Raw genomic sequence first — 21907 nt, 5'->3', positions numbered from 1 at the left:
ATCTGCTCAAAAGTGAAGCCTAATAAGCTCTTGTATTTATGGTACCCTTTGCAAGGAAATTTATTATCACTACTCAGTCTTAGGATAATAAGATTGTGAGCATGACCTTGCCTACTTTGGAGGTGGTGAGTTCAAATGCTCCCAGTATGTTAACTGGCCTTTAATTTCTGAATCATAGTAATAGACCCTAGTTTCATCTTCTATAATCAGTCTTTTGAAATACTTTTTGACACATATTGATTTTCGCAAAATTTCAGATAGATCAGACTGGAAATGGGTCACGGGCACTACTTACTGAACCTGTCTTGTACATATAGGGAGGTTTTCTTTTCAATCAAACCGTACCGAAATATTCTTTGAGCTTATCTTATACTGAAGAGAAGAAAAATGGATGAACCTAGCAAATTAATAAGGACTTGGATATATCTTCAAGATGTGTTTTCAAACAAGTTACTCGGTTAATAAAATTGGGTTAAATATATTTTGTAGTTTTGTTTTCATGGTATTCAAGTGTTCATGTGGTACATCAAATGAAGTCAAGTTAGAATCAGTTTTAAGCAGCAACCTTCAAGAGGTTAAAAGTTCAGTTCTCATGACAGGCAATATATAAAATAAAATAAGAATTCATTAGAACTGCTACATGCATGACAGAATGAAAACAATCTACCCCATGGATCAAATAAAGGCTTCCATTCTGAATTCCATATAAATTCCTTGGTGCAACATGAAAATGTACAAGTTCAACAAAATGCAGCTGAAGAAGGTTGGGGGTTTCATTGGTCAAAATATTATGAGAATAACAGTCAAAATGAGAATGGTAGTCTAAATAATTTAAATGGTACAAATTAACAATCCTCATTTCAAAAATTTCAAAATGCATTTATATAAGTAATAAAGCGACCCCCTTCTCTCTCTCTCTCTCTCTCTCTCTCTCTCTGTATGTATGTATATATATATATATATATATATATATATATATATATATACTAGCAAAAGTACCCGTCGTTGACTGGGTTCAAAAACAGCCTACAGAAAATGGACTCTGATTTATGAAAGTATGATAGGTTATGAAAAGGAAGGGTTGTAAATTTGGGTTGAATTTGGGGGTATCAAAACCAAAGCGAAATATGATGAAAGTAAAAATAAAATAGATAAACCCCATAATTTCTTATACCATACCTGTTTACACTGAAACACTTATCACAATATTCTGTGGATCTATATTAAAAAACCTTGTTAAACTTTGTGACATATTTATGTATGGATAAATGGAGGTCAGGTGCGAACGAACACCCCATAATTTTATTATACCATATTTCTTCAAACTGAAACATAATTATTAAAGTATACATACGCAGATAGATATAAAAAGTCTTTATTAAAGTTTGTGCCTATTTCCATTCTATGGAGGCCAGACGCGAACGCAGATCCCACAATTTTATTATACAATTCCTATTTAAGTTAAACATACTCAAAGTATTCTTATGTACATCTATATCAAAAACACTTGTAAACGTTTTTGTTTTTTTTTAATTTTTTATTTCCATACTTTGTGGACCAGGTGTGAACGCAGACCCCACAATTTTAATGAACCACCGTTCTGCCAGATCAAACATATTCATTCCTGTGTCTCGATACATCTTCTATCATTATATGTAATCAGTTTTTTAAAATAGTCAACCATATAGGAGCCTATTCGTGACCAGACACACACACACAGGCATTCAGCTTTATATATATATATATATATAGAGAGAGAGAGAGAGAGGTCGTTTTATTACCTTTAAAATCTTAAGCATTATTAGAGTAGTTTGTTTTCAGTGTCTCATTTCTTTTTTTTTTTTTTTTTTTTTTTTTTTTTTTTTAAATCCTGGAACGTATTTTAAATACAGTATCCCCTTTGTGTGTTCTGTCTCCCAACTATCTAATGCATTCCAAGCAAGTTGATTATGTAATATTTTCCATTTCCAGACAGAGGCCGATCTGTCTCTTTACCAGTCACTCCTAATGGCGATGCTACTATTTTCCACGGAGTTACCTACCTTGGCTGTGCCACAGTCAATGCACCACGCAGTGAGGTGGAAATCTACCGTAATATGGCAGTCCTTAATGAGCAGTCTCAGATGTCTATTCCAGTGGTGCTATCTGTACCCAGCACATCAGAAGGTATTGTCAGGTAAGTTATTTGCAGCATACTACTATGCAATATCAATATTTGATTATTTTTTTGTTTATACTGATGAATAAAAAGGAATTTTTGATTTGAGTTACAATCTAAAGCAAAAAGTCAAATATTATTCATTGGTAATCTTAGATCAAAGAAAGATACTAATTTTTACACCTGCTCCTTGAGTGATTATAAAATTTATTTTTTGTAATGTGAAATATTTATCTAGTGTTACGTATCAACTGTTTTATTTATTAACTAATAACTTGTTAACTATTCTAATGTTGGATACATACTTTTGCTACTGTAAGTTATATCAAATTTAATTTTTTTTCTTTTCTTTTTCTTTTTCTTTTTTTTCCATTTGTCCTGGGTTCTTCCATGAAGTGCTCAGAATTAGTAATGCTTTTTATCTATGTTAGAAGACAAATAATAGTTGAACTTTTTGTTGACTGCATTTAGCAATAAAAAAAAACCGAATAACAATGAACTCTTACTCTCGCTATGACGACCAGGAGAATATGTCTCTTGGTGTTATGCACACTTGGCAGTCAGACTGACATATGACCACTCACTTTATTTGTTATATTTATTATTCTTTTTCAATATATTTTTTATTCACTGAATATGGAGTTATCTTTCTTCCAGACCCTTACTAATCCACAACATACATAGAATTCACTTTTCCACAGCATTGCTTTAACATTCTTAAAAGCAGAAACCAAATTGTTCTATCTATTGATTTACTATTGATAGAATTATTTGCTGCTAATAACAAAGATGGCAGCTATTTTAAATTACATTTGCCACTTATGAAAAGATGGCTTCTCTCTAAAATGTATTTCAGGCAAGATAAAGTATATTTGCAAAGAAATTAAAACAAGTCACAATTTTGAGGTCTGAATGTCATTAAATGCTTTAAAAACTGGTATAAAAGTTTGATTTTTGTGCAGCATGTAGTACCTGGTGGCAGACAAAAAAGAATAAAATAAAAACGACTACTGCTTCTAATTCTATGTTGGTAATCTTGTGAAGTAATAAGATTTCTCGTCACCTCATATGCATATGAGATGCTGCTGATTTGAATAAAAAGCCTGTTTTTCTAACTGACAAACCGAGCTGAATTTAGAGGTGCTTTGACAGTGTGTTGAATTTGGAGTAGCGAGCTTTGACAGCAGTATGTCGAATTTAACCGAGGAAATTTTTTAGTTGAAAGAGCAGAATAGTTAACAACCCATTTTGGGGGAAAGTGCAGAATAGTTAACCCATTTTGGGGGAAAGTGTAGAATAGTTAACAATTGATTATTTAACCACACTAAACATGGAGTCTGAACGAAGTATTTTCAAGTAATGTATCATTAAACATGGTTATTATTGATTGAGCAGGTTTCTTGTAGTTCTTAAAAGAAAGAAGCTTAGTCTTAGCAGCATTGAATGTTACCATCCATTTTTGTCTCCCATTCCACTACAGACTGGAGGTTTTCCTCTTGTGTTTCTGCCATTATCTTAAATACATGTTCATTCATTTTCTCCTCATGTCTGTTATAGAGCGTGATGTCAGCAAATATACTCATCTCTGCAACAATTTTATCAGGGAGATCATTTATGAATATCAGGAATAATAAAGGTCCCAGGATTGACCCCTGAGGTACACCCACGTTTATATCATTGTTTTGACGTATGACCATCGAGGACAACCTGGATTTTTCTCTTAAGAAGGATTTAATTATGTTAAGTATTCGTCCAGTAATACTATAGGATGTGATTTTCAGTTTTGTCTAATCTGAAATAATCTCATTTTTAAGATTACAAAGTTTTGGATATTTTATCATTTTAAAAGCCCTTTGTTTTGTTTGGATTAAAAAAAAAATTTTTTTTTAAATTCATCCATTATGCATTTTGTTTATTTTCTTGTAGACTGCTTGATCCAGCTACTAACTCTGACATTGCCAGTTACCGAATACACAGAATCCTCTTCTGTGCTCGGGGTCCCACTGACAGTAATGAAAGGCGTTGTTTTGCATTCACCTGTAGTCATGGGGATACTGCAGAAACCACCATCTTTCAGTGTCACGTATTCAGATGTGACTTACCAGAAGCAGTAAGTAAAACAAAGGAAAAAGATATATTGCTGCTTCAAATTATTTATAACAAATTTTAATTTTTTTCTGTCTTTTTATATATGTTCATTTTCTTTATCTTCTTCATCTTCTTTATCTTTATTTTCTTTATCTTCTTTATATTTATCTTCATCTTAATTTTTATCTTCATTTTTATCTTCATTTGCTTTATCTTCATTTTCATTTTTAATTAATTCTCAATGGTGATTTGTGAGTATAACTATGCTACTTATGATTATTTTAGGATTCATGTAACAAAAATGTTATTAACCAAAATCTTCATTCATTTCTGAATTAATAAGGATCAAAATATCTGTTAATTATAATGCTATTTTGTACAAAAATAAATCCTAATAGAAGATTAAATCGTTTAAAAAAAATGTTAATACCATAAAATAAATGCAAACGTTTAAAATGTTAATAAGTCTTAAAACCTAGAATATATTATCTTATATGTAAATATTCTTTAAATAGTTAAATTTAAACCACACAATTGGGACACTGCGACTAAATAAAATGCAGACTAAGTTATAAATACACAATAAAATAAAATAGTATATTAACACTGACTTTACATTTATTAGGTTTAAAGAATAAAAATAGATTTTAAAGCAAAATAAAAATAATTAATTCCAGGTCCATTTTAATTTATGCAAACCTGCTTATGCTTAAAACAACCCTGATATACACAGTTGAACTAAAGTCGAACACAAATCTGAAGACTGAAAGTTCTCCGAAATATCGTACGATACGAAACTTCCACCAGACGGCACTGATGCAAGTAAGAGCACACTGCAATATTAAGTGTTTAAAAAATGCACGTGTATATTGTATTAATAAAATGTAAATCTGCATAGCTTATTCCACTGTCATGTCTTAAATTGTTTTTGTTTGTGTTGATCCATTACACCTCTGCATTGTTTTACTTTCTATAAATTATTTTTATATACATACAAGACAGTGCTTCAAATAAAGTACATTAACCTCTAATGTTGTTGTCCTGTTTGTTTTTATCAACATTATAGAATTATGATATCAAGGTGTTCAATAATTATATGGATATATTTATAGAGCTATTCAGAATACAGAAATTGTTACTACAATTTCTGTATTTTGAATACTTCTAAAAGTCCATCATAATTATATTTGTTTTTAACTTTTTGTTTTACATAGCATGTGTTGGGCAGCTTTTTAAAAACTGACATTTAAAGTAACCTATCTCTGGCCAGATCTTTTATTTGTCCTTTTTTCTCCTAATGCCATCTTTATTATTTGCTCTCATGTTTTCCTTGACCTTGTTCCCTAAACTGTTCTGTGTCTACTAACACAAACATTCTCATTCATTCTATCAATGTGATCGAACCAGTGAACTCTTCTATTCTGCCCACATTTAATCTTTATTGCCCAGATTTAATTTTCCTCTGAAGCCATAAGATACATCCCTGTCTTTATTTTCATATTTCTCTTCATGCAACACATATACTCAACTTTTACTAACCAGGTTTCAATTCTATGCATCATAACTTTGCTTACACACATCTAATGAACTCCTACTTTGGTCAATAGTGATAATATTCTCCTGATTAATAACAGAAATTCCTTGAAATCAATCCATCCACCCTTAACTCTTGTAATCACACTAGCACCTACACCAGCTTGTGCTCCAATGATATTGCTAAGGTAACAAAACTTCTGAACAATCTCAATAGCTTTGCCATCCAAATATACTTTGAACACAGTTGAGTTTTCATCCATCTTCATTGTCTTAAACACAAACTGAAAATCATCATCTCACTCTATCTGCAATTCTACTGCATTTCATGTGTACCTAATGCTTATAAGACTTAGCAGGAGAAATTACCTCTTCATATGGGTTTTTCAATTTTATCATACAACATGTGTCTTACATGAAAAAGGCTTATCCCCTTTTTCATGTAAGTAAAAATAAAGAGAATTAGTAAATGAAAATAAAATGAGAGAAAACGGGAATCGAACCCTGGAGATAAGTTTTAAAGAACAATAGGTTTTAAATGGAATGTCCAGTAAATTGTTGATTCTGATAAAATAAATAATAAACTATTCATTGTTAGAAAGAATGTGGATAATAAAATATGGGTTAAATGAATTAGATATGTAGGTTGAATTCCTTTGTGAAAACAACAAAGGAAAAATGGGAAATCAGAATGTTCGGAAACGTGCAGGTCGCGCATGTTGATGGCACGTGAATTGTGGTCACGTTGGCCGGACATGCATGGATTTCTCAATATAGGAAGTGAGAGTTAGTTAAGAGAAGTCAGAAGAAGGGAGGCAGAGAATCAGACGAGAGTCTGACCAGGGAAGAGAAGGTTCAGTTCGAACCTTGAACTCTGGAAGCGAGAGGGTTTTAAACAGAAAAAAGACGTAAAGAAAGAAACTTTGAATTCCTGAATGCAAAGCCATTGACTGGTCAATTGGAAGGAATAAATGATCATCATGTTTTTTTATAACTGCCGTCTCCTGTGTCCATCATTACATGAAAAAGGTATTGTCTATTTATGTGTAAAAAAACATTTGAAATTCATCATCTAAAAAATGTTAGAAAGTATATGTGTCTATTTATGTTATATAAACACTCCCGTTCAAACAGAACTGTCAAAAGCATAAATGTCAACCTCTCAATCTATCGGTATAAATGCCAATCTATCAGTCTATCTATCTAGATATCAAATCCCCTCTCAAAGTGTAATTATATGTACTCTCTCTCAATTATAAACTCTCTCTCTCTTTATATACACCTGTTAATGTCTCCATATCTCACAACATGATCACACACATGAACCTCAAAGATCTCTTACTTCCATGAACACTCTTAACTCTTATCCTTCTTAACATGGAAACTAAAGAACATACATTCATCATTGTAATAATAACACTACGTAACATGTGAAAGTATGTGCGATATTTTGCCCTCATTAGCTGCCAACCAGGGTCATAACGGGGTGGTAGCTCAAGGTGGTACTGCCAAGCAGTTTTTGCCACCGGGCAGGATATTAAAAAAAAAAAAAAAAAAAAAAAAAAAGACAGATAAACAAGGAGAAATTATAACATCTGTTCATGCTGAAGTCTTTTCGCTTTTGGCCAAATCCAGCTTGGTGCATATTGAGCGGTGTTCTTAAAGTGATCAGAGGCAATATTCAGAGACTAAAAACCACTGATCAACACTTTGGTTGTGATAACATTCAATCTTGGACCTTTACTTTCCATAGCTTTTGTCCAACTCTTTAACTTAACAAGTAGACCTTCCATTGTTTCACTGTAAACCAATGTTCCAGTCCCTTTGATAATCATTGAACCTCAACGCTTGTGTGCCATGGTTTTCTGTTAGTTTTTATCTTAGTCTTATGTCATATATCCTGATGACGATTGCTGAGGGCACAAGTACTCATTTGCAAGTATACAAAACAATACAACCTTGTATACATCATGTATAAGTCAGTTGTGCTCTGTGTGTGATACCATTGCAAAAAAGGACCCCAATCATTAGAACTTGGTTAAGTTCCAGTATATCAGCTAAGATCTGAGATGTTAAGACATCAGTTGTTCAGTGGGAGTCAACTCATCTGAAATCTGAGCCAATCTACAATCTCCCTCACCTCATTTAAGTCCACCCTCATCCACCCAAAGCCAAACTCTCTTGAGTACCTTTATGAACTGCAAATGACCTCCAACAACTCTGACTCCTAGATATATTAACTTATGATTGGAAATCCTATGTCTGGTCTTCCATCTTAGGCTGACTGGTAAGTGGAAATGACTCACCTTCTCATCCACTCCCAGCTGACTGTGGAAACTATCAAACAAGCTGTTTTATACTTCTGATTGATTTTCCTTTTTGAGAATTATTTCCTCCACATTCTCCAAGGTCATGACTTTTTTTTAATTCATTTTACTTCCAATCACCTTTCCTTTTTACCTCTATTGGAGGTGAGGAAGTCTATCTTGGCATAAATTATCTCATCTGGACAACCTGTATGAAACCTCCCAGATAACCCCCATCTAAGACACAAATGAAAAACAAGACTCTGTACAGATCTCGGATGTAGCCCCAACACTTTAATATTAAAGCTGTCATTGAATGCGCTGCTAATTCTGACACAATTTTCAGGTTTTCTATATATTTTTATCTTTGTTGTTTGCAACTTTAACTAACCATGTGCTCCTAGTTAATGCAAAACCCACCAGACATCTCTTGTCACTTGTAATTTCTAACAGATTGATGTGGAAGAAATTATTAACCACTCAATTCCTTGATTATGTATAAACATTCTACTGAAGAAATTAGTTGTGTATGTTATGTTATTTGAATTAACATAATTTTTTATTTTACTACTGTAGGTGGCCAAGGTGTTGTACTGTTTTGCAACCACATTCCGCCGTGTTCCTAAGCAACCCCGCAGTGAATCCATCAGCAGTCTGACAGAATCTGAACGAAAATTCATCTTTAGTGTTGGCTTGGAATTTAAAGAAGATGATGGACGAGGTAATTTCTCCACTGTTCCCAGAGATAAGAGTTGCTTCAAGCTGCGATGCAACGTCGATAAGAAAATCATTATCACAGTACAACAAAATAGTCAACTGGAATTGAAAATTGAAAGGTAACGGATTTATTTTTTTAATGAAAATATGCTTAATCTTTTTCTTTTTTTTTACTTTTTAATAGAAATCTAAGATCTGATTTTGTAAAATATGTTTTAAACACACATGCAATGCTACAATGATGAGATGGAGGCTTGAGCCTCTTAGATCGTGTGGGACCTATTAGACTTTTTTAACCTTGTTTTAGAGGAAGAGACTAGTGCTTAGTACACTAGCCCAGATGTCACAATAATATTCCATGCATGGTTGAAGAGTGGCTTTGTAACGATAGAGGATGCTGGCAGATAGAATGCTATTAGGCGTAGTAATTGGTGGTGATTGTATGTAGATTAACAAAGTTGGTTCTTGTCTAGAAATCCTCCTATATGAAAAAACAAAAATAAAAAAATATGTATGATATGTGTCCATGATGAAACAAAAATATCATATTCCAAAATTCATGTAAATTGATCAAGTAGTTTTATTTTTATAAAGAAAACCATTTTTAAGCGATTAATGGGAATTTGTAATCCTCTCTATATATAAAAGCGAAAATGTGTGTATGTCTACAAAAGGCTTTTTTCGCCGTGATTCTCGGTTGGCTCGCTCCTTAAAACTTTTTATATGCTGTCTAAATAATAATATCTATGACTAAGTAAGTGGGGTCGCAGCTATCTTTAATTTACCCGACTTTTACAAGCTATTTTCGAGATTTTTTGATCGCCGTGTAGCGGGGAAAACAGAAACTGACTTCCAGCGCAAAACTAGGTCAAACATCACACGGCTTAACGTTCTCACACCTGTTAATTTTGCTTTATAAACGTCAACTTAACACACTTATCAATTCATCTATTTCCGTGGTCGAGATGGTTAGGTCGTAGGTTTTTTTTTTTCCATTTCCTTTCCACCTTCGCATCAAAGGTTCGGGGGTTCAAGCATACCTTTCTACTAAAACTTTTTTTTTTCTTTTACACCTCAAAACACCCGGCCAAGTTTTTTTTTTTTTTTTTAATTTTATTAAACAGTTGTTTTGATCTCCCCCCCCTTCCCAACCCTTGGGCAACGCCAGGTACCCCCCGCTAGTTACAATATAAATCTCGCATATTTTGAGTTATTGTTATCTCCCTTGTTTATTTAAAACGGCAGGTGAGACAGTCACTCTGCCAATACTCATAAAATTTGATTTTATCATTTAAAAATAATTCTACTTGATCAATTGGTGACGTTTAGAATATATTTTAATTTTATCATGGCTACATAAATAGATGTTTCTTTTAGTTTTGTTTTTAATCTAGCGGGAATTCTGGACAAGGACCACAAAGTCAGTTTTTATACTAATTCATGCACATCTTAAGTCTGTCAAAAATAACATTCTTATCAACCTAATATTAAAGGGTTTTGTAGAATTTTTAAGAAAAAAAAATCCCTGGAATAATCATTATCAACGTTTTATCTTTTGTGACCTGATACATAGCAATAGAATGTCAATTAAAAAGATCCTTTCAATTAAAAAAAACTTTTTTTTTTTTTTTTTTAGATCAAGATTGATGAGTTGAATTATTCAAGTCATTTGAATCCGTTAAACTAACATTTTTGACAACAAAATCTTTATACTCTCTTGCATGTATGTATATGTGGGTCTTTTATCCACTTTTTTAGTCGTCACCCTTTCCTCTAACAGTGGCTATAAAAATATATTTTTATGTAGAAAATATTGCACAAAGGAGGCATTCATTGAAAGTTTCTCTCTGTTTTATCTACAGTGTTTGACCTCTGCCCCCTGCCTCAATCTTACATCCCACATCGTTCATTGAACCCTGGGGATGATTGTGTTTTAGAGATCTAGGTTATAATGCACTCAATGTGACACTTGTCAAAATCCATACTAGCTAAATAAATTGTCACTGATGTACGGCTCATATTAGGTAACAATACTATTATAGGTTGTCTGATGCAAAATAAAAAATTGCAAGTCTGAACAAGATTGGATTACATCGGCTGAGAATAACAACCAAAATAAGAATAGTGGTTTGAATGATTGTAATAATGCAAATTTTTGGTTTTATGTATATTTATACTTGTTTGATATCTTTTTTTACACCCAGTTTACTGTTATTTATTCTGCGTGATAGCTAGACAAGTACTTGTTTCAATAATTCTAGTATATGCCAGTGTGACACTATTGTTTCTCGGGGAGTGTAACTGGGTTTGTTTGTGTCATGAGGATGTTATTGGAGCGGCTGTTATGTCCTGTGCATGGCATTTAGTTCCCTAGGAGCTAAACAATAGACCATAAAAATGCTCCTTACATCAATTTGTCATCTATGTCTGCTTAAGGGGTCTTGAAGTCTGGTCTTCTTGGTGTTGTTAGGAGTCATTACTGGCAGGATTTTCATTGTCATTGATGGCAGAGAATGTTTTGCTAAAATTAAACGCTTGTATAAAATAAGCGACAAAGACATTTTCTTATAAAAATAGACATTTATTTAAACATTTTAGGGCTCTACTGTGCTAGAAGCAGATAAATCTGAGGGAGATAACCACTATTGACTAAAAATAATTAATTTGAGATGCTAACCGGAAATTGTCGAAACAGTTTACGAAAATAAAACACGTTAATAAACTTTAACAAAAACAAATACACAAATTTTTTAATAACAAAAATGAATACAAATGAAACATTAATACATGAATACTATACCTGAACAATTATAATCAGTTAATTAATCTAAAAATTAAATAAGTAGAAAATAAGTTAATTAACAAAATTAAAAATGAAATAACGTTAAGTAATAAAATAATTTTAAAAAAATCACATTGATCCCTTATTGAAAGAATTATGCAATTTCTGGATATGTAAAAATAAGTTTTTATTATTTTTATATGGAAATGTACTTAATTAAAAAAAAAATGCTCTGAATGAAATTAGTCCTAGAAATTGCCAAACTAGTTCATTTACTATTGGTTTTGTGTACATTAATTAAAAAGTTCAATTATTTTGTTATTTAACATTTTCATTTTTAGAATGAACTAGAAATCAAACAATTCTAATTCAGTACATTTCTATATAAAAATGCTAATAAAAACTATTGTTTTTCAATTTTATCTCTTTTCTTTCAAAAACAACTTGTTCATTGTTGGCTATTCAAAACATCAACAACTTTTTAATTGGCTAATTGAATTTTTTATTTTAAGTACATTTCCATATTTTCTTGTAAATAAAATAATTTTTTCTTAAATTTAAAAAAAAAAATTTATAAAAATTTTTTTAAATTCAATTTTCACTCCAAACAAGGCATAGTGCCACTTTGTAAGTAGGGGGCTACTATCAGGGACATGAGTTGCAGGGATATTATGACTGGAGATGAGTAGCAAGATGTTTGTTCACATTACACTTGAACTTCTGCATGTCAGTACAGTTGGGGAAGCAGAATCACAGAAGGGAGTTCCAAAGTCTAGCAGTTCCGGATAAGAAACTATTGGAGTAGAAGGCTTTCTTACACCAAGGGATCTCTACTGAGTAGGGGGTGGGATTAAGCTATTTGTTGGGGGTATTTACCTCGAAGGTGTACAAGTGCTTGTAATTCGTCAGAGTATTCACCATTAAAGTACTTGTAGAACGGGCAGAGGGATGCAACATTTCGTCGATGGGACAGAGGCTGAAGCCTAGATGACAGTTCAGGACCTATCAGGTTGGCGACTCTCTTTTGAACCATGTCCAGGAGGGAGACGAGTAGTAGATGCACCAGCCCAAATGTGACAACAGTACTCCATACATGGGCGAATGGTGGCCTTACACAGGTACAGTCTGTTTTGACAATTTCTAGTGGGGGGAAAAAGTACTTGGGAACCAAGAAAAAAATAAAAATGCAGCCTACATTTAAAAAAAAAAAAAAAAAAAAAAAAAAAAAAAATTTAATGTTTTTCTTAATTGCTTAAAAGAAAAAAAAATGTCATTGTATAATAGTAGAGAATGAACTCATTTTAAAAGAAGCAATTACTCGATAGATAACATCTCTATGTTCGTTTATTGAAGAGTTTTGTAACCCCTCCCCCCGGAAAAAAACATACCCTACATGAAAAAAATATCTTCCCTCCACTTTTCTTTAAATCTTTCCTAATATTTAAAATTAATGAATAAAACAAAACTCATGGAGTGTATGTTTACAAATGACATGTGTGCTGGCAGTCAACTGGTATCTCCTTCAAATCTCTTGGCTTCCAGGGTCTTTATTCCATGCTTCATTCAAATTGATTGTTTATTTTTAAATTAGAAAATCAAATTTTATGAGTAACCAAAGAGCAGTTGTCTGGTTTGATATTTTGAAAACATTAATCATTTGCAAATACTTTTCTTTATAAAAATAAAACTACTTTACCAATTTACATAATTTTTTTAAATATATTTTCATTTTGCCATGGGTGTGTACATCATACAGATTTTTTTTCTTTTTTTCAAATATAGAGGGAATTCAGGACAAGAATTTTTTTTTTTTTAATTAATTCTTGTTGAATTAATTCTATGCTTTCTTTTATCTTGTAGATGTTTTGGTTTGTTGCTGTCTCCTGGTAGAAACGTGAAACATGGTGATATGCAACTCATAGAAATGGTGAGTTCTTCTTTTTATGTTGTAAATGTTTCTATTCAATTCTTTAAAAAAAAAATTGTTAGTAATGGTCAATCTCGAAGTAATGCTTTGTTCATTCAATTTTTCTATAATGATGTTGTATAGCCTGATGAGAGCAGTAGGTGTTTGTTAATCTTTACTTTATGATGCAAGATTAATGCTGTAGTCTTCACCAATAGCTCTGCTCACGTATGGGAAAAATGGTGACAACTAAAACTATTTTGGTGGTTGTCCAGAATTCCTCATTTAAAACAAAAATAACAGAAAAATCTTTGATATATGTGCCCTTGATGGAACGAAAAGATCATATTCCAAAAATCATGTAAATTAGTTTTATAAAGAAAATCATTTTGAAACAATGTTAACTGATTGATGGAAATTATAGCCATTACAAGGCTGATCTTGTACGTTTTAATTATTGTTGAGTTATTTACCTCGGTTATCTTAAGATGGTGATACAAGACAGTCCATTTTGCTTACTGATAAAATTTGTTTTCTTAGCTGAGATAGCAGGTTCAGTTCACAATAGAAGGCCAAGGAAGATATAGGAGGAAGTGATAAAGATTGATTTGAAAGCAAGAAAGATAAAGACCTGATCAGATATATATTACTTTGGAAGTCAGTTGTTAAACCAAATATGGTGATGAAGTATCCACTTTAAACATTGGCTTACTGTTTAAAAAAAATTCCTTCAAGATGTAATCAGCAAAACTTATTGCCACCAACTAAATGATGCTTTATTGCATCCAAAACATTTGCTTTGGAATAATCCTGCTGAGAGAAATTCTTTTTTCATCCTAATCCATTTAATTTTTGATTTTTAGGATTCCATGGGCTCAAGTAGTGATGGAAAAAGTTATGTCATTTCTGGACACTGGGATCCCACAGAGGCCAGTTTCACTGTGCTCAATTCTGAAACAGAGAAAGGTAAATCTTTTGAGTATCGCTATTTATATTTTGATTTAATAAAACTATCTCAAGAAATGATTTTATGAATATACCTTTCTGATGATTTAATCATGTGATGAATGTTAAACATTATTTCTCTCTTGTGTGTGTGTGTGTGTGTGTGTGTGTGAAAAATATATATATGAAAATAAAACAAGTAAAAACAAATACAGGAAGGAATCATCACAAATAAGAGATTTACCAGTTTCATTCAGATTAACAAATGTCTTCAGAAAAAGTAAAGATTTCAGAATTTATTGAAAAACGGCAAAAAAAAAAAAAGCTTATAATAAGATGTTTTTACCATGTGGGTAACTATTTGGAAAAAAAAATCAGTGCATGCTATAAAAATGTTAAAATGGGGGGAAAAAAAGAAAAAAAAAAACAAATGGAGACCTGAATAAAATGCAGTAAAAATGAAGTACTTTAATCAGAAATAGTTTATTATGCATTAACTAGATTTATTGCATTATTTGAGTGATGTTTTTGGTGGATATTTTGTTAAGGAATAAGTTTTGAGTCTGAGATTCACGTTAAACGGTGATGAGAGAAGGATTACAACATTTTTGATACATTTGCGACTTGGAAGACAATTCAGTCTTGAGGAGGGTGAAAATTGTGGGTAAAAGTGTTTCTGTGCATTAGTGGGATTGTTGTAATTGAGGTCTTATTTGTTTGTAAATGAGTGATTTTATATTTATCTGGTGGTTTCGCCAATAGAAAACAAAATACTTGAGGCACATATTATTTTGTAAATGTCAACTATAGAATGTGTCCTTAGGGAGTAGGTGGGGATATATTCTGGTGTTGAATAAATCTTTAATTGTTTTAGAAAAGTTTTTTAAGGAAAAAGATATGGGATTATTAGAGAACGATGTACAATTTATTTTTATCAGTTATGTTGCTATTATTTGTGCTGGTTGTTTTATGAGGGCAAAATGTTTGTTGCTGTTGTTGTAGATATTAAAGGCTTTGTATTTAGTGTTATGGGTGAAATATTAAGGATATTTTAAAGCTTTGTAAGTGTTTTTGATATAGATTTTTTTATTGTGGAGGTAAGCAAGAATTGCAAATTCTAAGAGGTCTGAACAATAAGCATATGATTATTCTGGATATTAAATAAAACAAGAATTTATAACTAAATCTAATATATAAATCTCACTATGTGTGTGTGTCTCCATTTTTCAAATTGTATCTCCTCCTAGACAGATGATCGTTGGACGGCGTACAATAGCTCAAAAGATTGCATTTTTGGTGCAGAATTTTATTAGGTGTTTAATTAAAATAATTGCTAAGGGTTTAAAAAAAGGGTTCAAACTTGAAAGCAATGACATCTTAACGAGTGTAGCACAATGGCGCCATTCTGTGCATGCGTAGATCGAGTAAAAGAGAAATATATTTCACAACGTTCTTAAAGTGGTTGCCCCTTTGGTGCAATGGATAGCGTGACCGATTACCAACACAAGTGTTGTGGTTTCGATCTCCATTTCCCCCATTTTTTTCTTTTACACATTCCGACATTCTTGATTTTTAAATGTTATGCAATAAATACAGAAGAACACTTTTATTAAAAAAATACAGAAGAATGCTTTTAATTTACATAAAGAATATGTCATATTCAAAATATATATGATATATCAGCTTATTTGTTAAATTCCAAAAATCACGTAAATAGATCAAGTAATGGCATTTGTATTGGATTCATTTTTAAACTAATTAACCGATCATTATGAATTTTAATTATGTGTATACGTTTATATATTTTTATGCCTTGGATTCACTCTTCAATTAATTGACGGATCATTATGAATTTTAAATATGTTTATATGATTATAGTTTTGTATGTGTTGGATCCATTCTTAAACTAATTAGCCAATCATTATGAATTTTAATTATGTGCATATGTTTATATATTTTTATGCATTGGTTTCACTCTTAAACTAATTAACCGATCATTATGAATGATTAGTATGCATATATGATTGTATATTTGAATGTATTGGATTCACTCCCATACTAATTAACTGATCATTATAAATTTAATGTATTATACATGTTTGTATATTTGTATAGATGTCATATTCCAAAAATCACATACAATGATCACTTACCTTTTTATGTGTTTATGTGTACAAGAAATTCTATCAAAGTAATAAAGCATTTGTTTAGTGTAGTACTTGTATGAAAAAACAAAGTGAATATGATCTGTGACATACATGAAAGTTATTAAAACCGAAAATCACGTTTAATATTCGAGTAGTATGACTTACATATGAGAAATAAGATGCTTGTTCACTATAGCACTCAGATAAAAAACAAACAAATTCTTACCCCTAGCGTACAGAATATTTAGCACAACAGAAAATTACATAAACGTGTACAGTTCTTTCATTTTTAAATTAGAAAAATGGTATTTGTACAGTATCCTACCTGAGAAATAAGGTACTTGTACAGTATAGTACCCATATGAAAAACAAAGGAAATCTTACCTGTGACGTACATAAAAGTAATCCAAACCGAAAATTATGTAATATATTCGAGTAGTATGACATTTATATAAGAAATAAGGTGCTTCTTTAATATAGCACTCTAATATAAACCAAACTGTGATCTATGACATACGGAAAAGTTTGCAGAACAGAAAACTATATAAAATCGAGTAGTTTCATCTATATATTAGAAATAAGGTACTTGTACATTATCCTACCCAAGAAATAAGGTACTTGTGCAGTATAGTACTCATATGAAAAAACAAAGACACTCATACCCGTGACGTGCATAAAAGTTATTAAAACCGGAAATCACGTTATATATACAAATAGCATGACTTTTACATGAGAAATAAGGTGCTTCTTCACTATAGCACCCAGATGCAAAACAAATTCTTACTCTAGACGCACAGAAAATTTAGCACAACAGAAAATTACTTAAAGTATTGAGTTCTTTCATTTTTACTTAGAAAAAAAAGGTACTTCTACAGTATCCTAGCCAGGAAATAAGGTACTTGTACAGTAAAGTAAGTACCCATATGAAAAACAAAGAAATTCTTATCTCTGACATACATAAGTTATCAAAATCGAAAATCATGTAATATATTCGAGTAGTATAACATTTATATAAAAAATCCGATGCTTCTTCACTAAAGCACTCTGATGTAAAAACAAACACACTTACCTGTGACATACCGAAAATTTAGTACAACAGAAAATTATGTAAATAATTTTAAATATGTGTTGTACATTCCATGCCCTAGGTAAGAAAACTTTTTCCCACATACGTGCTGTAAATTTCCTGTTCTGGGGAAGATACAATTATTCCATACGTACGTTGTGTAATACCCGTCCTAAGGTAGGTAAAATATTCTTTTGCTCAAGATACCAAATGATACATAGACATAAAACATACTCTATTCTAAGAATAACAGGCATGTTCAAAATTTTTCTCATTGTCTTATACGATCCCGAGGAATGGCAGGTGGCTTAGCTAGTAGTTAACTAAAGATGATTATCCCATTAGAAAACCGAAGCAACTAATAGGGAATTAATTAAAATGAATGATTATAAGAATATGCAAATTAGCTAGATCTTTTGCTAGTGAATGCAATTCCACAACCCATATATAAGAAAATTGTATTTTCTTTTTAAATAAATAGAAAAGGTTTTTAATATGAATATCAATACACACAAAAGAAAAACGAATTTATAGGAGTATAGAAGATAGATATATCTATAAAAGTGAAAATGTCTGTATGTATGTCTGTCTACATTTTTATACCAAATAACTCTGTCAATTTTTGGTCTACAGATTCGAGATTTGACGTAAAGCATATTGAGATTTGGGAAAACCTTTTTAATTGGTTTTCGAACAGAAATTTGGTTGTCAAGAGGTCAAAGTTCAACAATTCAATCTTTGAAAACTCTACCCAACTCCTCTGCTAATTTTGGGTCTAAACACTTGAAAATTTAAATGTAGATTACTTGGACGTGGATCAAACTTAATAACTTGATTTGAGCCCCAAAAAATAAATGTTAAGGGTCAAAATTAGGGTCAAAGTTTTAAAAAAATATTGACCTCTGCGGTCTCTACAAAATTACTCAGCCAAATTTTGATCTAAACTTTTGAAATCGTACATAAAGTGTATTCACACGTAAGACAAGTTATGAACAGTACATAGGGTCAGAGCAAAGCTAGTGCAGATATATAAATACTTGATAAACTTATTGCATTTAGACTTCTTTAATGAAAATACCCCAGACTCGTCCAGTTAGCAGCAAAATCCTGCCCCTTCATTTTAGAGGCTGCTCAATGCTGTGAGATTTTTTACTCTGAGCTTCTTGAATCACTTATCTGTGGAATTCCCCCTTTTCCTTGTTTCCTGAACATACCAACATGCAGAAATTTAAATGTAAGATGAATTAATATCTTATCAAACTCCTTACCCAACTTTTCCTCTAGAAATCTAGCCCCTATCACACTAGCTCCTTATGTGTCAGTGGCAATTTACCTTATTTGGGTGAACACAAGTAAAATAAATAAGAACAAGAATTGATAGCTAAATGTAGACACGTAAACAAATATTTGCTTTGCTGTTTAAGCCTCGGTTAAGTAAAAGAAATGTTATGCTTTCTTTCTCTTTTCTTAGCCTCATCATTCATAAAATCTACAATAAACCTGATTGATGAGACAAAATATAACAATTTTTCTTATCAAATATTAAAAAAAAAAAAAAAAATGAATCTCAAGAAATTGTTTTCCTCCATTTTTCAGATACCCGAGTATTCCTTACTATTGCTGTTGATTTGGTCATTTGTGGCATCCAAGAACCCGTTCGATTTGCTATTGAAACAAAAGCAAAAATTTTTCCTCAATGTGAACGGTTTTGGTATTTCACTAAGAAACCTCAGATTGAGCAATTTCATCTCAAGTTGAAACAGGTAATTTTCATGCCAGAAAAAAGAAATCCTTAGAATTTACTTGAACACTGTTCTTTCACACTATTTTTTTTATCTGTATTTCTTATCACCATCATTAAATCTACCTTCCTCTCTCCCTTGCATATACTTATTGATTTATATAGATTTGTTTCTTTAATATTATTCTAGCTTGTAAGATATAAACTTTAATCTTTGATTGAAATATTACTTAGCAAACTGTTTTTGAAATGTAGGCAAAAGGTTAATAATTGCTTTTTTTCTTAATAAATGAAAATAGCTCCAGACAAGGCATGAAGCTATTTGATATAGAGAACTAAAAAAAAAGAATACCACTTCAATGTCAAAAATTAGCCAACAATAAGTAAGAGAACAGCAGTTTTCCCCTCTTTCAGAAACATTGCTCATGGAATGTGAAGACAAAGAGACAAAATAAGAGAAAAGTTATAAGGCTGCCAAAAGTCAACCCAAGGCCCATTTTCTACTTTCCTAAAAAAAAAAAAAAGGGGGGGGGGGTAGATAAAAAAAAAAAAAAAAAAAAAACTTTTCTGGAAAATGTAACAGTCTCCCCATTCCTTAAGATTTTAAACCATGAGTCTTTAGAGAAGGACAGGGTCAAAGTGCATTCACTATTTCAGCACGTTTTTTGATGAAAGAAACACTATTCCAATAAATGAGCAATAAAGTCTGTAAAAGTTGATTATACATAATATTTTTTGATTCATATAAACTTTATCAAGTAGAACTATTTTTTCCCAATAGAAATAGAAGAAAAAAAAACATGAAATGAGCCGGATTGGGTGTCTTTCATATTAGACACCACAACTTAAACTAGGTTGTTCATGCAAATCTCATAATCTGTTGCAAAACAAATAAAAAGAACAGGTAATTGTGGTTTTATGTCTAAAGAGAAATTTGGCAGCGGATCTCTTAAAAATTGGGAACAAACTAAATAAATAAAAAAAAATGGTGCTTGTAGAGTATGATGGAATTTCAATTTAAAAAAAAATGCATTTTAGGTAAAAATAAGATTATGTAATTATGTGTCATATCAGAATTGGCAAAGATTCCAAGAAGAATGAAAGAGTAGAAAAATAACTATATGTAAGATAATATAAAAAAGATCTCTCATATTGATTAATGTGGAAGCGTTTTTAGAATCTAGGGAAAGTATTTCACTAGGAGTAGCATATTTTTGCTAGTTTTATTAATATAATTATTTTTGGTTTATTTTGTATTTTTTAGTTGACTCGGAATAAATGTTTGCCCCCCCACCACCACCAAATAACTTGATTAATCTAAACAAAGAATAAGGCTGTGGAAACATTTCTAGAAACACCCAAGATCTGACTTATTTCTCAGAAAAGCAATAATAAGGGGAAGTAGTTTAAGACTTTTTTTAGCCACACTCAAATTATTTTAAACAAAATATATAGACTCCAATCCATTAATGCTTTCAATGGAGCATTGTTGCCACATCTGATCTCTAGGCTCTCCATCTTGAACAGAGTTCTTGTTTTATCAGTACTTCTACTAATCGCGCTTGTACCTCCTAAATAAAATATGTTCAACCCATCAGACTAGCAGCAAAATCCCACCCCTTAACTGCAAATGTCCCTAGATGCCAAAAGATTTTCGACTCGGATAACTTCTTTCCTCGGACCGCTTGCTTTTTGAATTTCCATTTCTGCATCCTATTTCCCTGACTGGATCAACATGCAGAAATTTAATGTGAACATCTGGATGCTCAACTTTCCATCTCATTTATAAATCTGATCCTTCAACATAATAATCGCTATACTTCAGAGGCAATATGCCTTGTTTGGGATGAACAATAGTAAAAATTGAAATATATATAAGGGTTTTGTCTAGAATTCCCCCATATTGAAAAAACAAAAATAAAGAAAAATCTGTATGATGTACATACTCATGATGAAATAAAAATGTTCCAAAAATCATGTACATTGATCAAGTAGTTATATTCTTGTATAAGAAAATCAAATTTTATGAATACCTGATGAGTGACTGTTTTGCCAACTATTTTGAAAAAAATGTCAAGAAACAAATGAAGATAACTCAACAATAATTTCTAGTTACTCAATTTATGTTCTAATGTCTACAAATTCCCATTCTTTATAAAAGTAAAACTACTTTATCAATTTATGACTTTTGGCATATGATATTTGTTTCATTATGGGTATGTACATCATACAGATCATTTTTTTTTTTTAATACAGGGTGAATTCTGGACAAGAATTAAAAAAAAAAAAAAAAAAGATGAAAAAAAATTAACTGTGCAGTTGTGCATCCCCTTTTTCTTGGTAAGGCAACATTCATTCTCTTTCTCTTATTCTTATGCTAGGATCCAGAGTGGACATGTGAGGAGGTAAGTCCAGCTAATGATGTTTATTCCTTTGCACTACTTTCTCATTCATGTTGTAACTGATGTTGATGGCGATATTTGACTCTATTCTTATTTTTTGTTTCTCAAAAGTTTTA

At 31.5% G+C, this 21907-nt stretch overlaps 1 protein-coding gene across 9 annotated transcripts in view; it reads left to right on the top strand.

Moving 5' to 3' along the window:
* The window catches only part of LOC145286169 (rab GTPase-activating protein 1-like), a 261723-nt gene that overhangs the window by 171420 nt on the left and 68396 nt on the right, over window positions 1-21907 (top strand). For 5 of the 9 annotated variants that reach the window (XM_080134953.1, XM_080134949.1, XM_080134952.1 and 2 more), the window contains 6 exons: window positions 1972-2176; window positions 4085-4268; window positions 8662-8921; window positions 13445-13511; window positions 14354-14456; window positions 19245-19411. In XM_080134953.1, the coding sequence (XP_079991079.1) occupies window positions 1972-2176; window positions 4085-4268; window positions 8662-8921; window positions 13445-13511; window positions 14354-14456; window positions 19245-19411 (986 nt within the window). Of the gene's footprint in view, window positions 1-1971; window positions 2177-4084; window positions 4269-8661; window positions 8922-13444; window positions 13512-14353; window positions 14457-19244; window positions 19412-21770; window positions 21795-21907 lie in introns of all 9 variants that reach the window. The other 4 variants (XM_080134951.1, XM_080134947.1, XM_080134950.1 and 1 more) reach the window with 1 other exon arrangement.

This window comes from Euprymna scolopes, chromosome 10 (genome assembly GCF_053919585.1).
Source record: "Euprymna scolopes isolate OS-2025 chromosome 10, ASM5391958v1, whole genome shotgun sequence".
In the NCBI taxonomy this organism is placed as follows: domain Eukaryota; kingdom Metazoa; phylum Mollusca; class Cephalopoda; order Sepiida; family Sepiolidae; genus Euprymna; species Euprymna scolopes.
The sequence above is the reverse complement of the archived record's forward strand: the minus strand, read 5'-3'. Positions and strand labels throughout refer to the sequence as shown.